The 22,405-nt window shown below is 35.2% G+C and overlaps 2 protein-coding genes across 2 annotated transcripts; one reads left to right on the forward strand and one right to left on the reverse strand.

Annotated features, from left to right (window-relative positions):
- Window positions 1-11,838: 11,838 nt before the first annotated feature.
- Window positions 11,839-13,598, reverse strand: LOC133314864 (pentatricopeptide repeat-containing protein At3g26630, chloroplastic-like). The gene has a single exon (XM_061516402.1). It carries the CDS (start codon window positions 13,453-13,455, stop codon window positions 12,019-12,021), a length of 1,437 nt encoding a protein of 478 aa, XP_061372386.1. The 5' UTR covers window positions 13,456-13,598; the 3' UTR covers window positions 11,839-12,018.
- Window positions 13,599-19,236: 5,638 nt separating this feature from the next.
- LOC133314852 (WD repeat-containing protein LWD1) lies at window positions 19,237-21,317 on the forward strand. The gene has a single exon (XM_061516387.1). It carries the CDS (start codon window positions 19,312-19,314, stop codon window positions 20,359-20,361), a length of 1,050 nt encoding a protein of 349 aa, XP_061372371.1. The 5' UTR covers window positions 19,237-19,311; the 3' UTR covers window positions 20,362-21,317.
- The last annotated feature ends 1,088 nt before the right edge of the window (window positions 21,318-22,405 follow it).

The following is a 22,405-nucleotide window of genomic DNA, read 5'->3' on the forward strand; positions in this document are numbered from 1 at the left end:
GAAATGATCTCTGCAGTTATGGCAAAAATTATTTCTCTTCCTTAAATACAAATATTTGAAAAAGAGAAACCAACATTTGTGTATGAAGCAGAAAAATGATTTCTGCCACAACTGTAGAAATCATTTACCCTTTAATAAAGAGTAAAACTAATCTTATGTTGCATAGAATAGTATATTTAATGTTGTGAAACAAAATTAAAGTGGATCCCACTAAAAAAGAAAAAAGAAAAAAAATTTAGATGAGACCCACCTTGATTTTATTTCATCACATAAGACACATTCTCTTATGCAAAATAAAATTAGTTTTACCCTTAAATAAATTGTATTATAGCGTTTGATGATTTAACAGATTATGTTAAAGGGAATGATCCATTTTCAAAATTTTTTTACAAATTACACTAAGTATGATCGATCATATATTCTTAATTGAAGTATGACTGATCATACTTAGTGTAGTTTATAAACAAAAAGTATATAAATATAATATTTCTTTTATTTTAGTTGTATTATTTAAATCTGATTAAAAAATCCCTCTGTCATGGCTTTATAGTATGTTCATCTTTCAAGAAACCTCATTGGTTAAAAAAATGATTTTTTATATAAAAATAAGGGAACTATTAGTTTCATGTTGTAGGAGATTAATATCTCATGTTATAGACATAGAGTATATGGAATCTACTCTTTTAAAATAATTAAATAAATGAAGGGCTTTGTTTTTCTCCTTTGAAAGGAGAAGTAAAATTTTGTAGCTGATACAAATTTTGAATGGACTCCATCATATTTAAATAAATAAAAAATAAGAAAACTAAACACGCAAAACAATGTCTCACTAATTGGATAATAGCATTCTCCAGCAACAGGAGAAACTATTCTCCCATAAATGAACGTACCCCACATATTTTGTGTCTATGATATGAAATACTAGTCTTCTACAATATAAGATTAATATTTTCCAAAAAATAATCACAAATATATTCCACTAAACAAACCAAGTTCACACATTTTTATTTAGCTTTATTAGTAATTATTCAAATAACTTCTTTCACAACAGAAAAATAAAATAAAAAGTTATAATAACAAACAAATCATGCTAAAATGCATCCTCATTCCTCAATAAGCCTATCAAGGTCCCCTACCAAGTGATACTGGAATATTTAAAATAAAAGAACATGTGTAAAGAGGAACAACATAGCAATAAGGCAAGTAATGCAACATGTGTAAAAGAACATGTCTAGGATCGTGGCATAGTAGGTCGTTGTGACCAGCACCAAAAAAAAAAAAAAAAATGGGGCGACAATGAAGGTGATGAAAAAAGAAATGCTCTTCTTGCAGTGCAATATGGAGATTTGAGGAGATGGAGAATGGTTTATATTGTTTTGGGTTAACATGATGTATTGAAAAATAAGAATTCGTCCATATTTACAACTTTGCCAATAATGAGAACAAATGGTTCTGAGTGTTTTTCATTTTGAGAACAAAGAATTGAAAACAGAACAAGATCATCTCTAAGGTGTTTCCTAACATCTATTTTAAAAACCAAAAACCAGATACTATTTTTAGAACAATTTTCACAAAGCACTCTATAACAAACAAGTTTTTTTGTTTAATTATTTTTAAAATTAAAAAACCATTTTCAGAAACAGCAATGAAACAGGCCATTCATTTCCGGCAATTGCTGGCTATACCTGTCACTTCGAAAAAACTGAAACCTTTTGAAAGCTGAAAGGAGATAGAGACTTACTTTAAATTTGAATCGGATCAAAACTGAATTCCCACAAAGAATTCGAGAAATGTTGCAAGTTTTGGGATTGACGTTTCAAATGATTGGATTAAATAGGTGTCTTATTGATAACATAGTGACTTTGATGACATCTACTCATTTGTGTATACTATAGATGATGTGTTGGTGTTGCTGTTTTTGATTGGGTTGGGGTAGCACCTTGCCGGCTGTTTAGCTTGTCTGGTTTTGACTTTGTACCATGTCTTTTGTTACATAAGCATAGGGTCATCTCCAGTTTGTTTTTTGCTTTGGATATTTCAGCTTTTGCATGATAAGATAGTGGTAAATTGTGCTTTGACTTCTATGACACAAAGTTAAATTCAGTAACATTTTTACTGAATCATCAACATTAAACTTGTTAGAAATTCTGATTAATAACCATGTGGGAATAACGGATTGCATGTAAAAGAATAGCTGGTAAAATTTGATATAATTGGTGATACTCTTTCAATGATTTTATATTATATCTCTCTAAATATTTCCTTGACAAGAGAGCTTCACTAGAAAATGTGTCGATGATGATTGAATTTGTAATCACATTAGCATTAATACCAATGTTAGAAACAGCCACCAGTGAGTTTTGCTACATCAACCATGCAGTTTGACACTACATCTGAAGTGCACCGTGTTATAAAATAAGAGGGTAAAATAGTAGTTTTCTTTTTTCTTAAAAATCAACAATCCTATGTAAGCGTTTCATCAATGATTACGTTCATTCATTCAAGAACATGAAAGATGATCTTTAGAATTCATGAGTTTCACATATATATACCTTTGTCCATAAGTGCAGAATATCTTTTCAGTAGAATCTTTTCTCGGAACCTTAACCCTTCACTGTTCTTGTATCTTCTGTGATAGAGATTGGATACGACTTTCATAGGCAGACCCAGATGGACGTTAGTTTTCTGTCAGACTTCAATTATCAGAAAAACTGACCATTAACCTTTTATAACTGCACCTATCAACAGTTATGCTTCAAATAACTTCTCTTAACCATTAATTACCATTATGCCATTTTATTAATTAAATCAAATGACACTTAATATTATATATCAGACAAATAGTTTTACACCCTGACCCTATTGATTCTTCGATAGAGTCCATATACCCACCCCTTTCCTCTTCATTTCTTCTTCCTTTCCTTGTCTTGATTTTCTGTTCTTTGCATTTGCTTGCTCTTCCATTTCACTTCAAGCATTATTTTGAAGCTCACGGGGGTGACCTTTGGAGTTGAAGAAGGTGCTCTAAGAACAAAGGGGTTGCAACCCATTTCTTGAAAATTGGTTTTTTGAGCTCTTTGAATTAAACCCATCATTCCAAAATTTGAGAAAATCTATACTTTTGCATAGGTTTATTTAGGGTAGTTGTATTCTTGAGCTTTGAGACTAAATTTAGGATTTTATCTATCTCCTTATTATCCATTATTATTTTTCTCTTAAATAATTTCTAAGTAATTGTTAACAGTATACAACTGATAACGATCACATTCCCATAAGCCTCAATAAAAGAGTATAAAATCAATTTTTTTTTTTAGAGTCCAATTAGATAAGAAAATTGATTTTATATCTCTTAAATTTAATATTGTTTGGTCAGATTTTCATTATAAAATGTTTTCACCCAATAAAAAAGGTTTTTTTTTTAATTGCTGAGTTGCTGCCATGAGGGTGAGGGTGGGGAAAGAAAGAGAAAGAGGGTGATTCAATCCTAATTGTTTTTTATTGAGTTTCAAAGGAAGAAGGTGATTATATACAAAAAAAAAAAAAGGAAGAAGATGATCTGTTCTTAGTTTATGTTTTAGTCAAAAACCTTGTGATATAATAACAAAAATGATAATAACAATACAAATTTGTTATAATTCCTAATAGTCAGAGTCTGCAATGAGATTGCGTAGGTAATCTGCTAGGTGAAGAAATCAGAAAAATGGGTAGTTTGATTTGCAAGGACTCACGTGAAAATAGTTTAAAAGATGATGAAGAGTACGAAATAAAAATATTGATTTAGAGCTTCGTGCATAGCAACTAATAAAACAAAAATATTTAGTATATAAAGAATGAGACAGCGTTGAGAACACGAGGTTGACTTAAAAAAAATTGCTTTGTTACAAAGAAAAAAAGTAACAGAGATATGTTGCTTTTTTTATCGGAACCGCATGTTTCATTATGGTTTTTTGTTTAGTTAATGAAATACGTGTGTTCTATTAAAAAGAAAAACAAAGTTAAAAATCAAAACACAAAACAAAAACAACTCAAATATTTTCTCTAAATTTGATTCTACAAACTAAAAAATAGTTATAATTTTTAGAACTATTTTATAAAATAGACCTTATTAAACAATTTTTTTTTAAATAAAAAAACTGTTGGATGTCAACCATGGGCATCTCGCCAACTTGGTTGACAGCCACCTAACTTAGCATGCAAGCAAACATGACCGGCGAAGATTAGCAGCTCAAAGCAAATTGACCTCAATATAAATCCAATGATTGAATGACAGCTCCTGCCTCAATAAGTTAAGTGGTTGTCAAATGCTTCGGTCGGCGATTCATGAACCACCTCGTTTACCACTGTTGCGAGGCAAAATGCGACAGTTTTCACAAACCGCTGGAATAACCGCGCCTCCAAATGACAATTAGAGGCGATTATTTTAACCACCTCCAAAAGATATTCTGAGACAGTTACTATAACCACCTCCAAAATATATTCTGATGCAGTTAAAAAGAAGATATTTTGAGGCGGTTATATTAACCCCCTCAAAATAATGTGTAATCGCCTGCAAAAAAGCAGTTTAAATACCATAAATATTTACACGTCAATATTTACATATTACCTTTATATTTTGTTTAAATAGAAAAATAAAGATAAAAAATTATAAATTAAAATATATTTCTTATTTTATTTAAAAATTATATAAGAATAATATAATAAGAATAATACAAGATTATAAATAATAATGTCTTTGTCTTCAAGTGTAGGTGTGTGTTAGTGTGAGTTCTTATATAGAAGGGAATGGAGAAGGAGGAGCAAAAGCCATCAAATGTGGGACTCCAAAGTGAAAGTGAGATAATTTTTTTCAGTGTGCAACAGCTATCTTTGGAAATTTATATATAACACCAGATGATTCAAATTAAAAATCTGAACGGTCAGATTAAAATGTTACAAGATAAGAACACATTGACCAAATTTGAAGACGATCCAACGGCTGAACAAAGAGATCTCCCTTTTGAATATCACTATCCGACAGGCCATGAACCGCCTCTAAATGTGCTTTGGAGGCGGTTAAAATAATCGCCTCTAATATATATTTGGAACGGTTGACATTAAACCGCCTCCAATTGTCTACTCGAGGCGGTTATTTTAAAATAACTGCCTCGAGTTATCATTTAGAGGCAGTTACGGTAAAACTTTTCTAATTGCTACATTTAGAGGCGGTTATACCTAAACCGCCTCTAAATGGTCAACAAAGGCAGTTATTTTAACTGTATCTAGTATACATTTGGAGGCAGTTTCACGTCAACCGTCTCAAATAAATTTGAGCGCTGGAAGAACTGCCTCTATGTGTCAATTGGAGACAGTTTAAGGGAAACCGCCTCATTTAAACAGCCTCCAAATACCAATTTTCTTGTAGTGATAATAATCCATCCATAATAAGTAAAAAAAAAAAATTAGCTAGGGCCCAATCCCCGCCTAGGAGTAATGTGGCTACACCACTGATCACAATAATTTGTTTAACAAATAATAAATTAAAAACACATTATATTTAGTTTTATCAAAATTTACAACTAATTCAAATGGTAAAAATAATGGAGCAATCTACAATAAACCATTTAATAAAGGGGTGTATTTTTCTCTTATTGCAAGAGAAAAATATTCTCTCTACTGATACATTAAAAGTTGTACTAACTTTTTTTTTATGTTGCTGGAGATATTTTTTTAAAAATTAGGTTATTACTCAATAAATTCAAATTTTTATTTTTAAAGGATGAGATCAATTCAGAAGTACCTTTTGTTTTTTTTTTATTAAAATAGATTTATCTTTATTATTATAACATAATTATTAGAACATAATTATTAGAACAGACAGAATTGAATTGGTCTAATTCAGAATCGTTCGATAGATAGGAATCTTATATATCTCAGGGATATATCAAGAAAAAAATAATTGTCCCGATCCTTAGATTTATTTTATGCCCTGCTTATTTTAAAAGTACTTTTTATAAAAGTTAAAACTATTTAGATTATTTAAAAAAAAAAAAATTTTGAAAAAAAAATTGGCTTTTGACTTTTGCTTTTTTGAGAAGCTAAAAATTTTAGCTTTTGGAAAAAGCAGGTTTTTAACTTTTTTTATGACTTCTGCTTTTTTTAAAAGCAGTCATCCATTTATCTCCTGAGATCCATTTACCCCTTTAATCAATTATTATTATTATTTGGTGCAGCATCAATAAATTATTTATACCTCATGACTGTTCTTAAAAGACGTCTCATGGGGAGAGTAGAATTTTAAACTTCAAAACTATCTCACCATTTAACTGACGACACTATCTCATTGTTTTACTTGAGCCACTAGATTATGCCAATGCTGAGGGGTTAAGTAGTTGTTACAAACTACAAAGTCACAAGTTTTAAATACAAATCATTTATTCTTTTTTATATATTTGTCTCTTTCTGTAAGAGTAAGAAATAGCAATGCAGAGGTTTCACTTATCTTGGAATGAGGTATGATCTCATCAATGGACAAAGCAAAATATTAGGAACTAACTCCTAATTTTTTTTTTAAAAATCTGAACATCATTTTGAACTTTCAAAGGTTATTACATTAAGTTGATTTCTAAATAATATTCTTCTACGTCAAAATAATGGCGGAAGTTATTACATTTGGGGGCTAATTGATACGGTTAAGGGAAGTAGAATCAAGAGTGCTCCTTTATGGAGTAAGGACTTTGTAACCATGTAATAGTGTGTAATTAGTTTACCTTACTTGAGTTAGTTTACTGCTTTGAGTTACTGCTTTGAAGGGAGTTAGTTAGCCTTGTAAAGGGAGGTGGCAAGTTAGTTAGCTTAGGTGGAAAAGTTTGTTAGAAACATGTGGTTGTATAAAGCTTTGACACATGGCTCATATGTGTTTTCATCTGAATAATAAACAAAAGTGTCTTCTGTTCTTCGTGTCTTGTTCTTAAGAGTATTGCACTCTTAACATTGGTGCTTTCATTCTTGACTCTCCGGTTGCAACATGCGGCTACAAGAGGTGGCGGAGGAACTAGGTTCCTTTCAACAGCGTGTCGATCAGACTTTGGAGGAGATTCAACAAAGGTTCACCGATCATTAATCTTAGTTCTTATCCCTCAACACTCAGTTACAGCAGATACATGCAGTCATCGTGGGTGGAGAAAATCGCACAGAGGAGCAAGTACAAAATCGAGTTCAACCAGGTTCTTCGAGTACTGATACTGCTGGTGGATTACATGCAAGGTATGATCTGAATGATCCAAGGAACATCATGCGGTCTATTAAAATGGAACTTCCCTCATTTGTGGGTACAGACCCAATTGGATGGATCTTTCGCACAGAGCTGTACTTTGGTCTACATCAAATTCCTGAATCTTTGAAGGTTCGATTGGCAGGGATGAAGATGGATGGCATGGCAGGACCGTGGTTTCAATGGCTGTTCAATGGTGGTACCATCCATTCATGGGAAGAATTGAAGCTGGCTGTGAAACAACGATTTGGTGGCACAACCTATACTGATTTGCGTGGAGTTTTGTCCAAACTGTCTCAGGTGGGAGCTCTTAATGAGTATATTAGGGATTTTGAAGCTTTGATCAATCAAGTAACTGATTTCTCAAATGAAGTCTTGATGAGTTTCTTTGTTTCTGGTTTACAACCAGAATTAAAGAGAGCAATTCAACTTCATAGCCCAACCACTCTCCATCAAGCTATGCAATTATCCATTACATATGAGACTCATTTTGCTGAACTCAGGGGTTCTTTTACTTCTTATACTAACAAGAAGTACTTCCCTAAACCAGTTTCAATTGTGGAACACACCACTTCTGCAACTCCAGTGAAACCAGGATTGCCTGGATTACCTTCCTTACTAGCTCTACCTTCTAATGTTCCTGTCAAGAGAGTATCTCAGGAATATTTGCAAAAATGCAGAGATATGGGTCTTTGCTATACTTGTGATGACAAATGGACTTCCAAACATCGTTGCAAGGCTAAGCTGTTGATGTTGGTAGGGGATTGTGAGGAATTGGATGCTGATGTAGAAGAACAGATAGTGTGGCAGCCAGATCAAGCTCAGTCAGAAATTCATGATGCTGCTCTTCATTCCATGGAAGGGGAACTAAATCCTAGAGCCTTGCAATTCCAAGTTTTAGTTGGGAAGAGGTTAGTTTCCATCCTCATAGATTCGGGTAGCACTCATAATTTTGTGCAAAAGAGCATTGATGAAGATTTGGGATATCCTATGGTTAAAATTCCTAGGATGATAGTATTCCTTGGTAATGGAGATTTTCTAATTTGTGAAAGGAAATGCCCATCAGTTTCTTTGGAGATACAAGGACACGTGTTTGTAGTGGATTTATGGGTGATTGAACTGTTCAACTTGGGAATTATTTTGGGAATTCTTTGGCTCAGCTCCTTAGGCAGGGTGATACATGACTACAGTGATATGTCCATGGAGTTTATTTGGAATCAGCAAAGGGTTATTTTATCTGGGGCTAGGAAGAAGATTGAGCCCAACAAGTCAGATGGTGCTTGTTCTTATTTAGCAACTTCACCAACTGTAAATTCTACTAATGCATTGCTCCCTGAGTTGCTGTCAATACAGAAACAAGTTCCTGTTGAGGTGTAGAACATATTGGTGACATATCAATCTGTTTTCCAGTTGCCACAAGGTCTCCCTCCTTCAAGGGATTGTGACCATGCTATTCACCTGGTGGAAGGAGCTAGACCAGTAAGTGTGAAACCTTATAGGTATGCTCACCATCAGAAAACTGAAATTGAGAAATAGGTGGCTGACCTCTTAGCTTCGGGTTTCATTAAGGCAAGTCATAGCCCCTTCTCTTCTCCTGTATTATTGGTAAGGAAGCAAGATAATTCTTGGAGGTTGTGTATTGATTATAGGGCTTTAAACAATATAACTATCAAGGATTGCTTTCCCATTCCCACCATTGATGAGCTCTTGGATGAATTGAAGGGTGCTGAATTTTTTTCCAAATTGGATTTAAGGAGTGGCTATCACCAAATTCGGTTAGTTCCACATGACACTCCTAAAACTGCATTTCGAACCCATGAAGGACATTATGAGTTTTTGGTATTACCATTTGGATTAACCAATGCACCATCAACTTTCCAATCAGCCATGAATCAAATGTTCAAGCCATATTTGAGGAAATTCATCGTAGTCTTCTTTGATGACATATTGATCTATAGTTCATCTTTTCTGGATCATTTAGGGCATTTAAGGGTCACATTGGAATGCCTGCAGCAGAATCAATTCATGGTCAAGTTGAGCAAGTGTGGATTTGCCTTATCTGAGATTGATTACTTGGGTCACATAGTGTCAAGAGAGGGAGTGAAGGCAGATCCTAAAAAGATTACTGCCATGCTACTTTGGCCTCAACCCAAGAATGTTAAACAACTCAGGGGATTCATTGGACTTACTGGCTACTATAGGAGATTCATTCAACATTATGCAGCTTTGGCATCTCCTCTTACTGACCTTCTAAAAGCTGATTCCTTTGTTTGGAATGATAGTGCTCAGGAAGCTTTCTGCTTTTTAAAAAAAACTATGACTTCCACTCTCATTCTAGCACTACTAGATTTTTCCTTGCATTTCATCATCAAAACATATGCTTCTGCCACAGGAATTGGAGCTGTGCTGATCCAACAGAACAATCTGATTGCTTATTTTAGCAAGAAGCTGGGAGCCAGGATGAGATTGGCTTCAACTTATGTGAGAGAGCTCTATGCTGTTACTGAAGCTGTAAAGAAATGGAGACATTACTTATTAGGCTCCAGGTTTATCATCAAGACTGACCATAGAAGTTTGAAAGAACTTTTATCTCAGACCATTCAAACTTTGGAACAACAGAAATATATGTGTAAGTTGATGGGATATGATTATACAATAGAGTATAAATCGGGAATCTCTAATATTGTTGTTGATTCATTATCTCGAAGGGATGAGGATGAGGAAACTCCAGGTAATGTTTTGTCCTTAATCACCCAAGTTTCATTTGATGTTGTTAATCAAATTAAGGATGAAAATACTTCAGATCCTGATCTGTTAGCATTACATTTGAAAATTACAAATGGAGAGCACATTGATTCCAATATCACAGAAAGGGGAGGAATTTTGTATCATAAACATCGATTTCTGTTGGGATCTAATTCTCAACGTTGCCAACTGTTGATCCATGAGGCTCATGCTAAACCTGTTGGGGGACATGCTGGCATTACTAGGACCTTATTGCGTCTATCTGCCTTTTTTTATTGGGTCAACATGAGGAAGGATGTTACCGCCTTCGTGAAACAATGTTCAGTTTGTCAATTCATCAAAACAGCTACCACACCTCCTTTTGGTTTGCTCCAACCCCTGCCTATACCAGAAGGAGTATTTGAGGATTTGACCATGGATTTTATTACAGGTTTGCCTCTTTCTAAAGGATTTTCAGTAATTCTAGTGGTTGTGGATCGATTAACCAAATTTGCACACTTTGGAGCTTTAGCTCACCCTTATACAGCATCCAAAGTTGCTTCTTTATTCTGTGATATAGTTGTAAAACTTCATGGATTTCCAAAGTCTATAGTTTCTGACAGAGACAACATTTTTCTGAGTCAATTTTGGTCCTTACTCTTCAAACATAGTGGCACCACACTTAGAACCAGCACCTCCTACCATCCACAATCTGATGGACAAACTGAAGTCACCAACCGTTATTTGGAGCAGTACATCAGAGCCTTCTGTCATGATGAGAACAATAGATGGTCCTTTTATTTGAGTTGGGCAGAATTACATTACAACACTGTTGTGCATTCTTCTATTGGAATATCTCATTTCCAAGCTTTGTATGGCAAACTACCTACCATGATTCCTTATTATCCTCAAGGTTCAGTTTGGGTGGAGGCTGTTGATGTCACACTCTCTCACAGAAATGAGTTGCTGCACAATTTGAGGAAGCATTTGCAAGAAGTTCAAAACAGGATGAAGATCCAGGCTGATAGGCACAGGAAGGACATCACCTTGAATGTTGGTGATTTAGTTTTGGTAAAACTTCAACCATATCGACAGATTTCTTTGGTTAAGAGGTCTAACCAGAAATTGGCCAAGAGATATTTTGGTCCCTTTCCTATTACTAGAGTCTTGAGCCCAGTTTCGTATCAGCTCCAGCTACCTGATGGATGCAAAATTCATCCTTCTTTCCATGTTTCTGTTCTGAAGCCATTTAGGGGTGATCACAAGGACCTGGTTCCTACCTTTCCCATACTCACTCATGGCAATTCTCCTGTTCAACATCCAATAGCTATGTTGATGTCTCGAATTATCAGCAACAAGACAGAACAGAAACAACAATGGTTGATCCAGTGGTCTGATGCCTTACCCGAAGATGCTACATGGGAAGATGAAGCAGATTTGAAGTTGCAATATCCGGATATGAACCTTGAGGACAAGGTTCCTTTGCAAGCAGGGACGAATGATACGGTTAAGGGAAGTAGAATCAAGAGTGCTCCTTTATGGAGTAAGGACTTTGTAACCATGTAATGGTGTGTAATTAGTTTATCTTACTTGAGTTAGTTTACTGCTTTGAGTTACTGCTTTGAAGGGAGTTAGTTAGCCTTGTAAAGGGAGGTGGCAAGTTAGTTAGCTTAGGTGGCAAAGTTTGTTAGAAACATGTGGTTGTATAAAGCTTTGACACATGGCTCATATGTGTTTTCATCTGAATAATAAACAAAAGTGTCTTCTGTTCTTCGTGTCCTGTTCTTAAGAGTATTGCACTCTTAACACTAATTGAATATCAATCATGACAAACAATAATCATTTAAAGATCAATTTGAGGTCATTATATTCTAAAAATCATTCGGGAAGAACATGGTTCCCGTATCATTTTATACACAAAATTAGAGGCATCCTATTGGCTATGTCGTATTTAGGCTTCTCTTAAAAGCTCCCAGAGAAAGACATCATAGCATGAGATACAGAATGTTAATAGAGTCACAATTCATCTACTTGTTTGGTTCATATCAGGCAACATCCCACTTGAAGCTTTGTAGTTGAGGTGGAGAACTAGTGGAGGAATGATCTAAAACTAGTTCCGAGAAATTCAAATCCCCATAATGCTTGTGTATAAGTTTCTTTATGTCATCAATATCAGTGAGTTTGAGCTCTTGGAGCAATTCTGCAACATCATGATTTGCTTTCATTGACATTGTGTTCTCTAATGTGTAAATCTCATCCAACATATTAGCACGAGTATAGAGTTCAACTATACATGTATAGTGCTCCAAAACAGGTTTTATACCATAATGTTCTGTCATAAGAGTGAAATACTTCGGACCTTCTTCCAGGTGATTCATATGAACGCAAGCACTCAGAACACCTACAAAAGTGATAGCATCCGGAACTACATTTGCCTTCTCCATTTCTTCAAAAAGGGCTAGAGCTTCGTTCCTCAACCCATGCACACCCAAGCTAGTGATCATTGTATTCCAAGTAGCCAAGTTTCTCACCTGCATCATATTAAACACTCTCCTTGCATCATTTAAACTGCCACATTTGCTGTACATGTCTATAAGAGCTGTACCCAAGAAAGGTCCAACCTCAAAACCATTCTTGAGAGCAAAATCATGAATCCTTCTACCCAACTTCAGGCTACCCATCTCAGTACAAGCACCGATCAAGCTCACCACAGTGAACTCATTTGGCCTCACATTATCAAGCTTCATTCTTTCAAACAAATCAAAAGCTTCAACAGGTTGCTTGTGTTTCACATACCCATCAATCATTGCTGTCCATGAAACAACATCTTTACAAGGCATCTGCTCAAATATTTCCCGGGCAGCGTCCAATTTCCCGCAAGCTGCAAGCCCAGCAATCACGGTGGTCCATGACACCACCTGTCGAACACGCATTTTATCAAACACCTTCCATCCAGCATCTGCATTCTCACACTTGAAGTAAAGATTCATCATAGTGTTCTGCACATAAGTGTCACCCCAAAATCCCATTTTGATGGCAAAAGCATGGACTACTCTTCCAAAATCAAGGGCAGAGGAAGACACGCAAGCATTAATCACAAAAGGGTATGTAAACTTGTCAGGTGAAAAGCCCTGGCATAACATAGCCTTGAACAAAAGAAGGGCCTTTTCAGGGGAACCACTGATACTATAAGCTCTAATCATGACATTCCAAGTGAAGGTATCTGGGGCATTGAGTTGGTCAAATACCAAAGTTGCATAGTTCATTTTGCCAAAACAAGAAGATAACTGAATGATCTTCCTAATAAGCAATTGGTCATAGGTGAGACCAAAACGGGTTATTCTACCATGGACTTGTTTAAGCTGTTTGAAATTGCTACACTTTTGAATAAAGAAAAGAGCTTCCTGTGAACCAAACCTTGTTGTTGTTGGAGTTCCCAAGTATGAGACATTAACATCAGGGGTGAAGCATGCAACCTTCATGCCCAATTCCAACTTGTACAAGTTATTAACTACCCAATGCTTCTTTGGTTTGTTACAGTTGCCAGTTCCATTTGGGATGCTTCAGAACACAAAAGACAACCCCACAACAACAAAAGGATAATGATTCTAATTGCTAAACGCTCCACCGCACAAACGATCGAGCGTTGTACATCTTGGATAAGGTTAAGTTTTTCACAACCAGAGAAAAATTCAAAGAAAACAACGCTTCGGTAAAACAAATGGGAACAATGAATTCGGTGCGTTTTTCTAATGCAGACAAGAATGTGGACGCGGTTCCAAGCACAAACTGTAGAATAAAATTTTCATTTATTAGCGTCCAAGTTGTTCCTGCTATCACATTACTTCTCCAAAATTCCAAGCCAAATTAAACTTTTGTTATTCAATAATGCGTAAAATTATATCAAGTTTGATTTTTTAAAACCAGTAAAAAAAAGTTTGATTTTCCAAAAGTAAGACTAGTGATATTAATTTACAATTTAATATATCTCTATTTCGTGTAAATGTGATTTCCTTATTTGGTTATAATATTTTCCAAAATAATATTACTAATTAATTAAATATACAGGTCAATTAATAGACTAGTAACATATAACCTGCTCATAATCAAGGAAGCACCGACACTTGTAAAAACAGGAAGAGTCGGGTCCGACACGCTCCGATACGGCGACACGCTCCGACACGCTCCGACACGGTGTCGGACACGCGGTTGACTTTTTCCGACACGTTGACCATTCCGACACGCGAATTTGACCGTGTCCGACACGGTCAAATGGCATTTTCGTAATTTTTTAATTTTTTTTTAAAAAAAAATTATTTTTTTAAAAAGTTAAAATATATTAATAAAAGCTTCCACCTGATCATATCAATTTTATCTTTTTGTCTTTTTTCCCTTAAGTAGATAAGAGATCATCTCAGCATCATTGTTGTCAATTCCTATCACGCTCTTGTTGTATCTTCTTCTCTCTGATCTCTCTCTAATATGATTTGATCTCTCTATCTGATATTATATCTCTCTCATCCCAGTTCTTATTTTTTTTATTAAAGCTTTCATCTTTATAACGTGTTTATGGGTATTATTAATTTAGTTTCATTTTTTTGTTAAATTATTAAATATTAAATGAAAAATACACTATATAAATTAAAAATATTATTTAATATTAAAACGTGTCCCAACGTGTCAAAATCCATAATTTTTTAGGATTGACGTGTCGGAGTGTCGTGTCGTGTCGTGTCACGTGTCGCGTGTCGTATCGGTGCTACATAGCTCATAATTATAGATTCTTAGTCACACACACATACAAGACTAGTAACATATAACCTGTTTATAATTATAGATTCTTAGTAAAAAAATGCACACAAAGATTATAATATTAATATTTTTTTTCTCTTCGTAAATTTTTCTATTGACGTGGAATTTTTTTTAATATTATAATTATGTATTCACCGAAATATATAATTATATGAGAGTGACTAGACACCAGATTGACACACACACACATATATATATAGGAATTAGGATCATTTTACACTAGTGTAAGTTACACTCTCAATCTTATCCTATGTAGCACCGATACTGAGACGGAACACGTGACACGATACGACACGACACTCCGACACGTTAATTCTAAAATGTATCTAAATTTATAATATTCATAAATTTTGCAAAGAAACATAAGATATCCCAAATATTTATATTAAACTCAATAAAATGGTAATCGTAATTCAATGAATCTAATAGTTGGAACTAAAAACTCAACGCAACTTAACTTTTGAATTGTTTTTTGAATTTCTATAACGCGTATTGGAGTGTCGGAGAGTGTCGGAGTGTCTGAGAGTGTCGGGAAGTGTCGGATACGATACGTCAGAGTTTTTGAAGTGTCGGTGCTTCATAGATCTTATCCATTGATCTCACTTATATTTAAGGGCTCTAAGTTTTTAGTAATGTGAGCCATTGGATACAAGTGGTTCAATGATCAAGATTGAGTGTAAGATTTCTAACTCTTATATTTAAGGGCTCTTATCCATTAGAAGTGTCGGATACGATACGTCAGAGTTTTTAAAGTGTCGGTGCTTCATAGATCTTATCCATTGATCTCACTTATATTTAAGGGCTCTAATTTTTTAGTAATGTGAGCCATTGGATACAAGTGGATCAATGATCAAGATTGAGTGTAAGATTTCTAACTCTTACACCGGTGTAAGAATATCCCGCCCCATATTATATATATATAATATGGAATAAGTTATTCTGCCTACCTTTACCTACCTCTTTCAATACCGTTAGATTACAATATCATCCAACGGTGGAGATTTGAAGAATAAAATAAACCATTTTTTCCTTTCTCTCTGCCATCGCCTCTCATTCTTTCTACAGTTGCTTTATGTGCAATAGTCAAACACTTGCCATATATACGTAAAAGTATAAATGTGGGGATCATAACCATACACCTGTCACTGCTATACATAAAGTGGTTGTAAAAATAATTTTGCCCCCCAACACATACACACACACATTTTTTTCATATATATATATGTGTGTGTGTGTGTGTGTGAAAAAATGTGTCATTTTTTAAAAAAAAGACAAAAAAATAAATAAAAGTGTGGGTCTCATCTTTTTTTTCTGTCTCTCTCTTTAGAGGGATAAGTTATTCTACCTACCACTCTCCAACACCGTTAGATAGGAATCTCAATAAGAGAAAGAAAGATAAATGTTAGTTAAGATTCTGATCTAACAGTGTTGGAGAGTGGTAGACAAAGGTAGGTAGAAAAAAATAGTAGGTAAAATAACCTATCCCTTCTTTAGAAGCAGTTTCACTTTCCTCGTCAATAGACAACTTCGGAAGAGAGAAAAAAATATATCTTTAATATTATTTATAGGGTTAGAATATTTTGACTACCAATTTTTTCTACTACCACTCCACTACCACTCTAATCACCATTGGATTAGAGGAAAAGTTGAATGAAGAGAGAGAAAAGAAAAATAACTTTTAATCCAATGGTGATTAAAGTGGTAGTGGAATGGTAGTAGAAAAAATTGGTAGTCAAAATATCCTACCTCTTATTTATAAGGGATCAGTTATTCTACCTACTTTTGCTTATCACTCTCCAACACTGTACTGTTAGATCAGAATCTTAATTAACATTTATCTTTCTCTCTCCTTTTTAGATTCTGATCTAACGATGTTGTAGAGGGGTAGGTAAATGTAGGTAGAATAACCTATCTCTTATTATAACTATGCATTACATGGTGCATAGTTAAAAACTGTTAAATGGATATAAGCTTATTTCCTTTAAAAGTACATTCATTTCTCTCACATATAAAGGAGTGCAAAAAAACTGGTTCACTTGCCCTGCCCTTGATCTGACCCATAAATAGCTATTTTTTTTGAACTGGTTTTAAATATTGACCCACTTTTATTTGGGTCAGTTTTTGACCTGACTTGTTTTCATAACGACCCATTGACCCAAAACTTGACCGATACTCATTATGTGAAAAAAAAAGAAAAAGAAAATCACAATTACGTTAAAAGAAAAGTTTTAACGTAAACCAATTACGTCAAAATTTTTTACGAAAAATATTTTCATCCAAATTTTTCGACGAAAAATATTTTCTTCAAAATTAGTGTCAAAAAACATTTCTGTAAAAAAAATTAATGGAAAAATTTTTTTGTCAAATTTTTTTACGGAATCTAAATTTCGTCAAAATATTTCACAAAAAAACATTCATAAAAAATTTCGACGAAACACATTTCCATCGAAATATTTTTACAGAAAAAAATTTCATCAAAATTCTTTACAGAATTCAAATTTTGGCGAAAGTTTTCGACGAAAATATTTTCGTCAAAATTTTTAGCGCAACATATTTCCATCGAAAATTTTCGACTAAGTATTTTCGTCAAGTTTTTTTATAAAAAACATTTCCATCAAAATTTTCAACGGAACACATTTCTGTCAAAAATTTTCGTAAAAATTTTTGACAAAAAAATATTTCGATAAGAAATTTTGACGGAAAAAATATTCTGTCAAAATTGTTTAGAGAATCTAAATTTCGTCGAAATTTTCGAATGAAACATTTCCCTCAAAATAATTTCCGTCGAAATTTTCGTCAGAACACATTCCCATCGAAATTTTGAACGAAAAACATTCCATCAAAATTTTTGACGAATTTTTTTTTTTTTGGTACATTGCGAGGAGGTATCACCATTCAACCTTCTCCGGGCACCATGCCCTCGGGGTACGGCCCGTTTGGGCTAGCCCCTCATTGTAACAGTGGGTGCACTAAAGCTTCGCAACCGGAGAAAGGACGAGACTAATCCCCCAACTGAAGATTTTTGACTTATCCTCTGGCCCCCAAAGATTTTCCAAGAAACTGCTTGAGGCAGGGCTTGATCCCTGCACCAAGCAATCCCTTGGGAGCTTAGCTGCCAACTGAGCTACCCTTGGGGGTTAAAACATTTGATGGAGGAAATCATTTTCGTCAAAACTTTTGTCAGAAACTAAATTTCATCGAAAATTTCGATTGAAAATTTATTTTTGTAAAAGTTTTCATTAGAGAAAAAATTATGTTGCTTTTCAAAAAAAAGTATTCCGACGAAAAAATAATTTTGTGACGAAATTTTCGTCGTTTGCAATGTAGAAATTTCATAAAAAATATGATCTTTTTTAGTATTGTTAAAAGGGAAAAAAGTTTCTGATGTTACTTTAGATAACTTTATCTAATGTTCATCGAAACTTTTTTTCCCTTTTAGGGTTTGTTTTTTCTGATGTTACTTTAAATAACTTTATCTAATGTTCATCAAAACGACATCGTTTTGGGACGAAAGTCATGGTATTTTTGTAATTTTAATTTATTTCAGGGTTATAATAGTCTTTATCACTCTAATTTTTTAATTTTTCACCCCCTTAGTGTCATCTTAAGATAGGAAGAACGCTTTCTCATCTTTTACTTTTTATTAATTTTCACTAATTTTGCTTCACATGTGCGGGGGCTTAAAATTACTCCTTTATTTATTCAACAAATATCAAATTTATTATAAAATGTATATATTTTAAAACAAATAAATAATTAAATTACATGAGTTTGAAAAATAAATCAATAACTATAAAAAAATCTAATTAAAAACATGTTTTGAAACCAAGTCAAAAACAAGTCAGGTCCGATTTGACCCACTTCAGAAACCAAGTCAGACCCATTTCAGAAACCAAGTCAGGTCATATCCGACGCGGTTCTGAACTAGTTCAAAAAAATCCAAACCAAGTCATACCTGACTTGGATCAAATTAAAGCGGGTCGGGTCAAAATACCTGACCTATAAAAACCAAATTGGATCGAGTCGGCACGAAAACATGACCCGACCTGACCCATACACACCCCTACTCACATGTATATGGAAAAATATGTGTTCTTTAAAGGACATAAATTTAGTTTCTTTTAAGAGAGAGATAGACATAAAGAAGTATGAGTCTCACTAAAAAAAAAAATAGAGAAAAAAATATAAGTATGAATCTCATCTCTTTATATCTATCTCTCTCTTAAAATGAACTAAGTTTATCTCATTTAAAATACACAATTTACTATCGTTAATTGATAAAAAAATAATAGTTACAAGAGTCAATGAGTCATCGTACTAATGAACAAGTGTTTGCTCAAACAAAACATTAACAATCAAATACGGGACCCATTTAGTAGGAAGTGGGACCCTGAAAGCGTTGCATATTTGGCTTATAGGATTGGGCTCTCTCAAGTGTGGAAAAAGAGAGAGTTCAGTTGCTTGCTGCTTCTGCTTCTTTCTTCACTCCCTTTGCAGCTTCAAACAAAAACCCGTTTAAGAGCTTCATGGGCGCGAGCAGCGACCCGACCCAAGACGGGTCGGACGAGCAACAGAAGCGGTCCGAGATCTACACCTACGAGGCTCCATGGCACATCTACTCCATGAACTGGAGCGTACGACGCGACAAGAAGTACCGTTTGGCCATCGCTTCACTTCTCGAGCAGTACCCGAACCGGGTCGAGATCGTCCAACTCGATGACTCCAACGGCGAGATCCGATCCGACCCGAATCTTTCCTTCGAGCACCCATACCCTCCCACGAAGGCCATGTTCATCCCCGATAAAGAGTGCCAGCGCCCGGACCTATTGGCCACCTCCAGCGACTTCCTTCGGGTCTGGCGGATATCCGACCCGGAAGAGACCCAAACCCGGGTTGAGCTCAAGAGCATTCTCAACGGCAACAAGAACAGCGAGTATTGCGGGCCTCTTACATCCTTCGACTGGAACGAAGCCGAACCGAAACGCATCGGAACGTCAAGCATCGACACCACGTGCACCATATGGGACATCGAGAAGGAAACCGTCGACACGCAGTTAATCGCGCACGACAAGGAGGTTTACGACATCGCGTGGGGCGGCGTTGGGGTTTTCGCTTCCGTTTCCGCTGACGGCTCCGTTAGGGTTTTCGACCTCCGTGACAAGGAGCATTCGACCATAATCTACGAGAGCTCGGAACCGGACACGCCGCTTGTTCGTCTCGGGTGGAATAAACAGGACCCTCGTTACATGGCTACTATTATAATGGAAAGTGCTAAGGTTGTCGTGTTGGATATTCGCTTCCCCACGCTTCCGGTGGTGGAGCTTCAGCGGCACCAGGCGAGTGTGAACGCAATCGCGTGGGCCCCTCATAGTTCTTGCCATATCTGCACCGCTGGTGATGATTCTCAGGCTTTGATTTGGGACTTGTCTTCTATGGGTCAACCCGTTGAGGGTGGGTTGGACCCGATTCTTGCTTACACTGCTGGTGCTGAGATTGAACAGCTTCAGTGGTCTTCTTCTCAGCCTGATTGGGTTGCCATTGCTTTCTCCACTAAGCTTCAGATTCTCAGGGTGTGACTCCTTTCTCTCTCTCTCTCTCTCCCTGATGCTTTTCTCTTTGTGCAAAAAAAACTGGGTATTGTTTTCACCTAGAACTTACTTCTGTAGGGTCCTCAAGTTAAGGTGGTCTATTATTGTTGTTTCTCTTATTGGTTTTATTGTTAAAACGTTAACCTTAATGGGTAGCTCTAAAGATAATCCAGGGTTTTAGAACTAAGACGCTTCGGATTTAGTGAAAAAAATACAAGTCTTGGATTGTTTCTGGCAAGTTGGTCTGTATTTATCACATTCTTGTTCACTGGAAAATTCCATTGCATGTAAATGTTTTCAGTTTCATCCATATTTGTTTTAATTATGACTCATTGTGTGTGTGTGTGTGTGAGATGGATATCTTCCAGCTAAGAAAGTCACTTATGATGCGTGGCAAGGGAAGGTTATGTGTTTGATTTGACTAACTATTGGAGTTTGGGTTTTGGTGGTTTGTGCTTAAGCTCTTTGGTATTGATTTGTCTGGATGATGGCTGCATTTTTTTGTTATTATTTTTTATTTTGTGTGTGGATGCTCTGTTATCTTCATTGTTCAATCTTACTGGGACACCCTATTTAAGAGAAAGCTGATGCAAGGTGGTGTGATTTGAGTATCAAGCGGGTTCTGCGGTGTCATGGGAGAAAAATATCAATCCCCTTTCTTTCCTCTTAATGTTGACATTGTGCTTTGTTGGTTTGCCTTAAGCTGACCACGATTCTGTTGTTGGATTTTTAGCTTTCTTTCTTTTCTTTTTTTTTCTCCCTCTAGACAGATGAAGTTAGGGTTTAGACTTTAGAAAAGCACAGGAAATAAATTAGACATTGTCTAAAACACATGAGATTTTAAAGCATTATATGATAAAACCCTCCATTTAAGAAACCCCCTTTTATAGATCATAATAACTTAAACCACTCTGCTCACTGATTAGCCAGATGAACAATGCTTGCCTGATTAAGAAGAGATCAACAGTTTCAGTTCAGTTTTTGAATATTCAAACGATTAGCACCTGCCTAATGCTCTAAACTACAGCAAATATTGCTTTTCCCCACAAGATTTTGCTTTCCTTTGTTATTCTAAAACATGAAATGGAAGCATCTAAACCAATGATTCAATGAACTATTATACTCACCTACGGGTAAAGAACAAACCTACCTCATCCCACATTATGCATAATATATTCCATGTTTAATTCCCCTTTCAGTTGGCACTAATTAAACTGTTAATTGTTAGCAACTACTGATATGAACGAGAAATAGGTTTGGAGGCTGTTTACTGTGAAAACATAAAAATGTTAATAAAATCTCTCTTGGATTTTCAATCAAGCGGTGGAATTACAGGAAGATTTCCTTGGAAATGTAATCTTTTTCAAATTCTCGAAATTATTCATATAAATTCTTGTTTACATGAAAAGATAAGAAAGCATGGTGGGTAATATGATTCTCTGTAAAATCGTGTTAACATGTTGTGAGTTGTCTTCTTGTTGTACTTGTCTTACAGCCTCATTTGCAGGTGGAAACACAAACACAACTTTTCTTGGGTCATAAAGTTTTTTATTTTTATTATTCTTTCTTTTCTTTTTTTCCTTTTGGGTGAATCTCTCCTGGTATATAGACTAAAGACGACCCAATAGAATTGGATGTTAATGGCTGTTAGATTTTCAAGCCTTATGTAATGCTAAACTGAACTAATAAAAGTCAATTCGAACAGCATTTGATGTAGAGTGTTTAGTAGAACTAGCTGGGTATACGGATTATGATAAGCCAAGAGTTGTAAACTGAATGTGATGTGTAAGGAACCCATGGAAGTTCTCACTTTTACATCGCCAGAACATTTGTAATGTCATTGGCAATCTTTTTTTTGGTCACCAGTAACATGTTTTATACCGTGATAACGAATAAATATATAGGAAATAATATTTTGGTGACTCCGCTGCTCCACTGCCAGAACATTTGAAGGAAATGTATTGTTATAAGCAAGCTAGACTTGTGATCATGCTAGCATTCAACTAAGTAAAAGGAAGGAGTTCCAGATGCA

The sequence above is a fragment of the Gastrolobium bilobum genome, unplaced genomic scaffold (genome assembly GCF_033153095.1).
Source record: "Gastrolobium bilobum isolate Gb01-03AN ecotype WA unplaced genomic scaffold, APGP_CSIRO_Gbil_v1 utg7295, whole genome shotgun sequence".
Lineage (NCBI taxonomy): Eukaryota > Viridiplantae > Streptophyta > Magnoliopsida > Fabales > Fabaceae > Gastrolobium > Gastrolobium bilobum.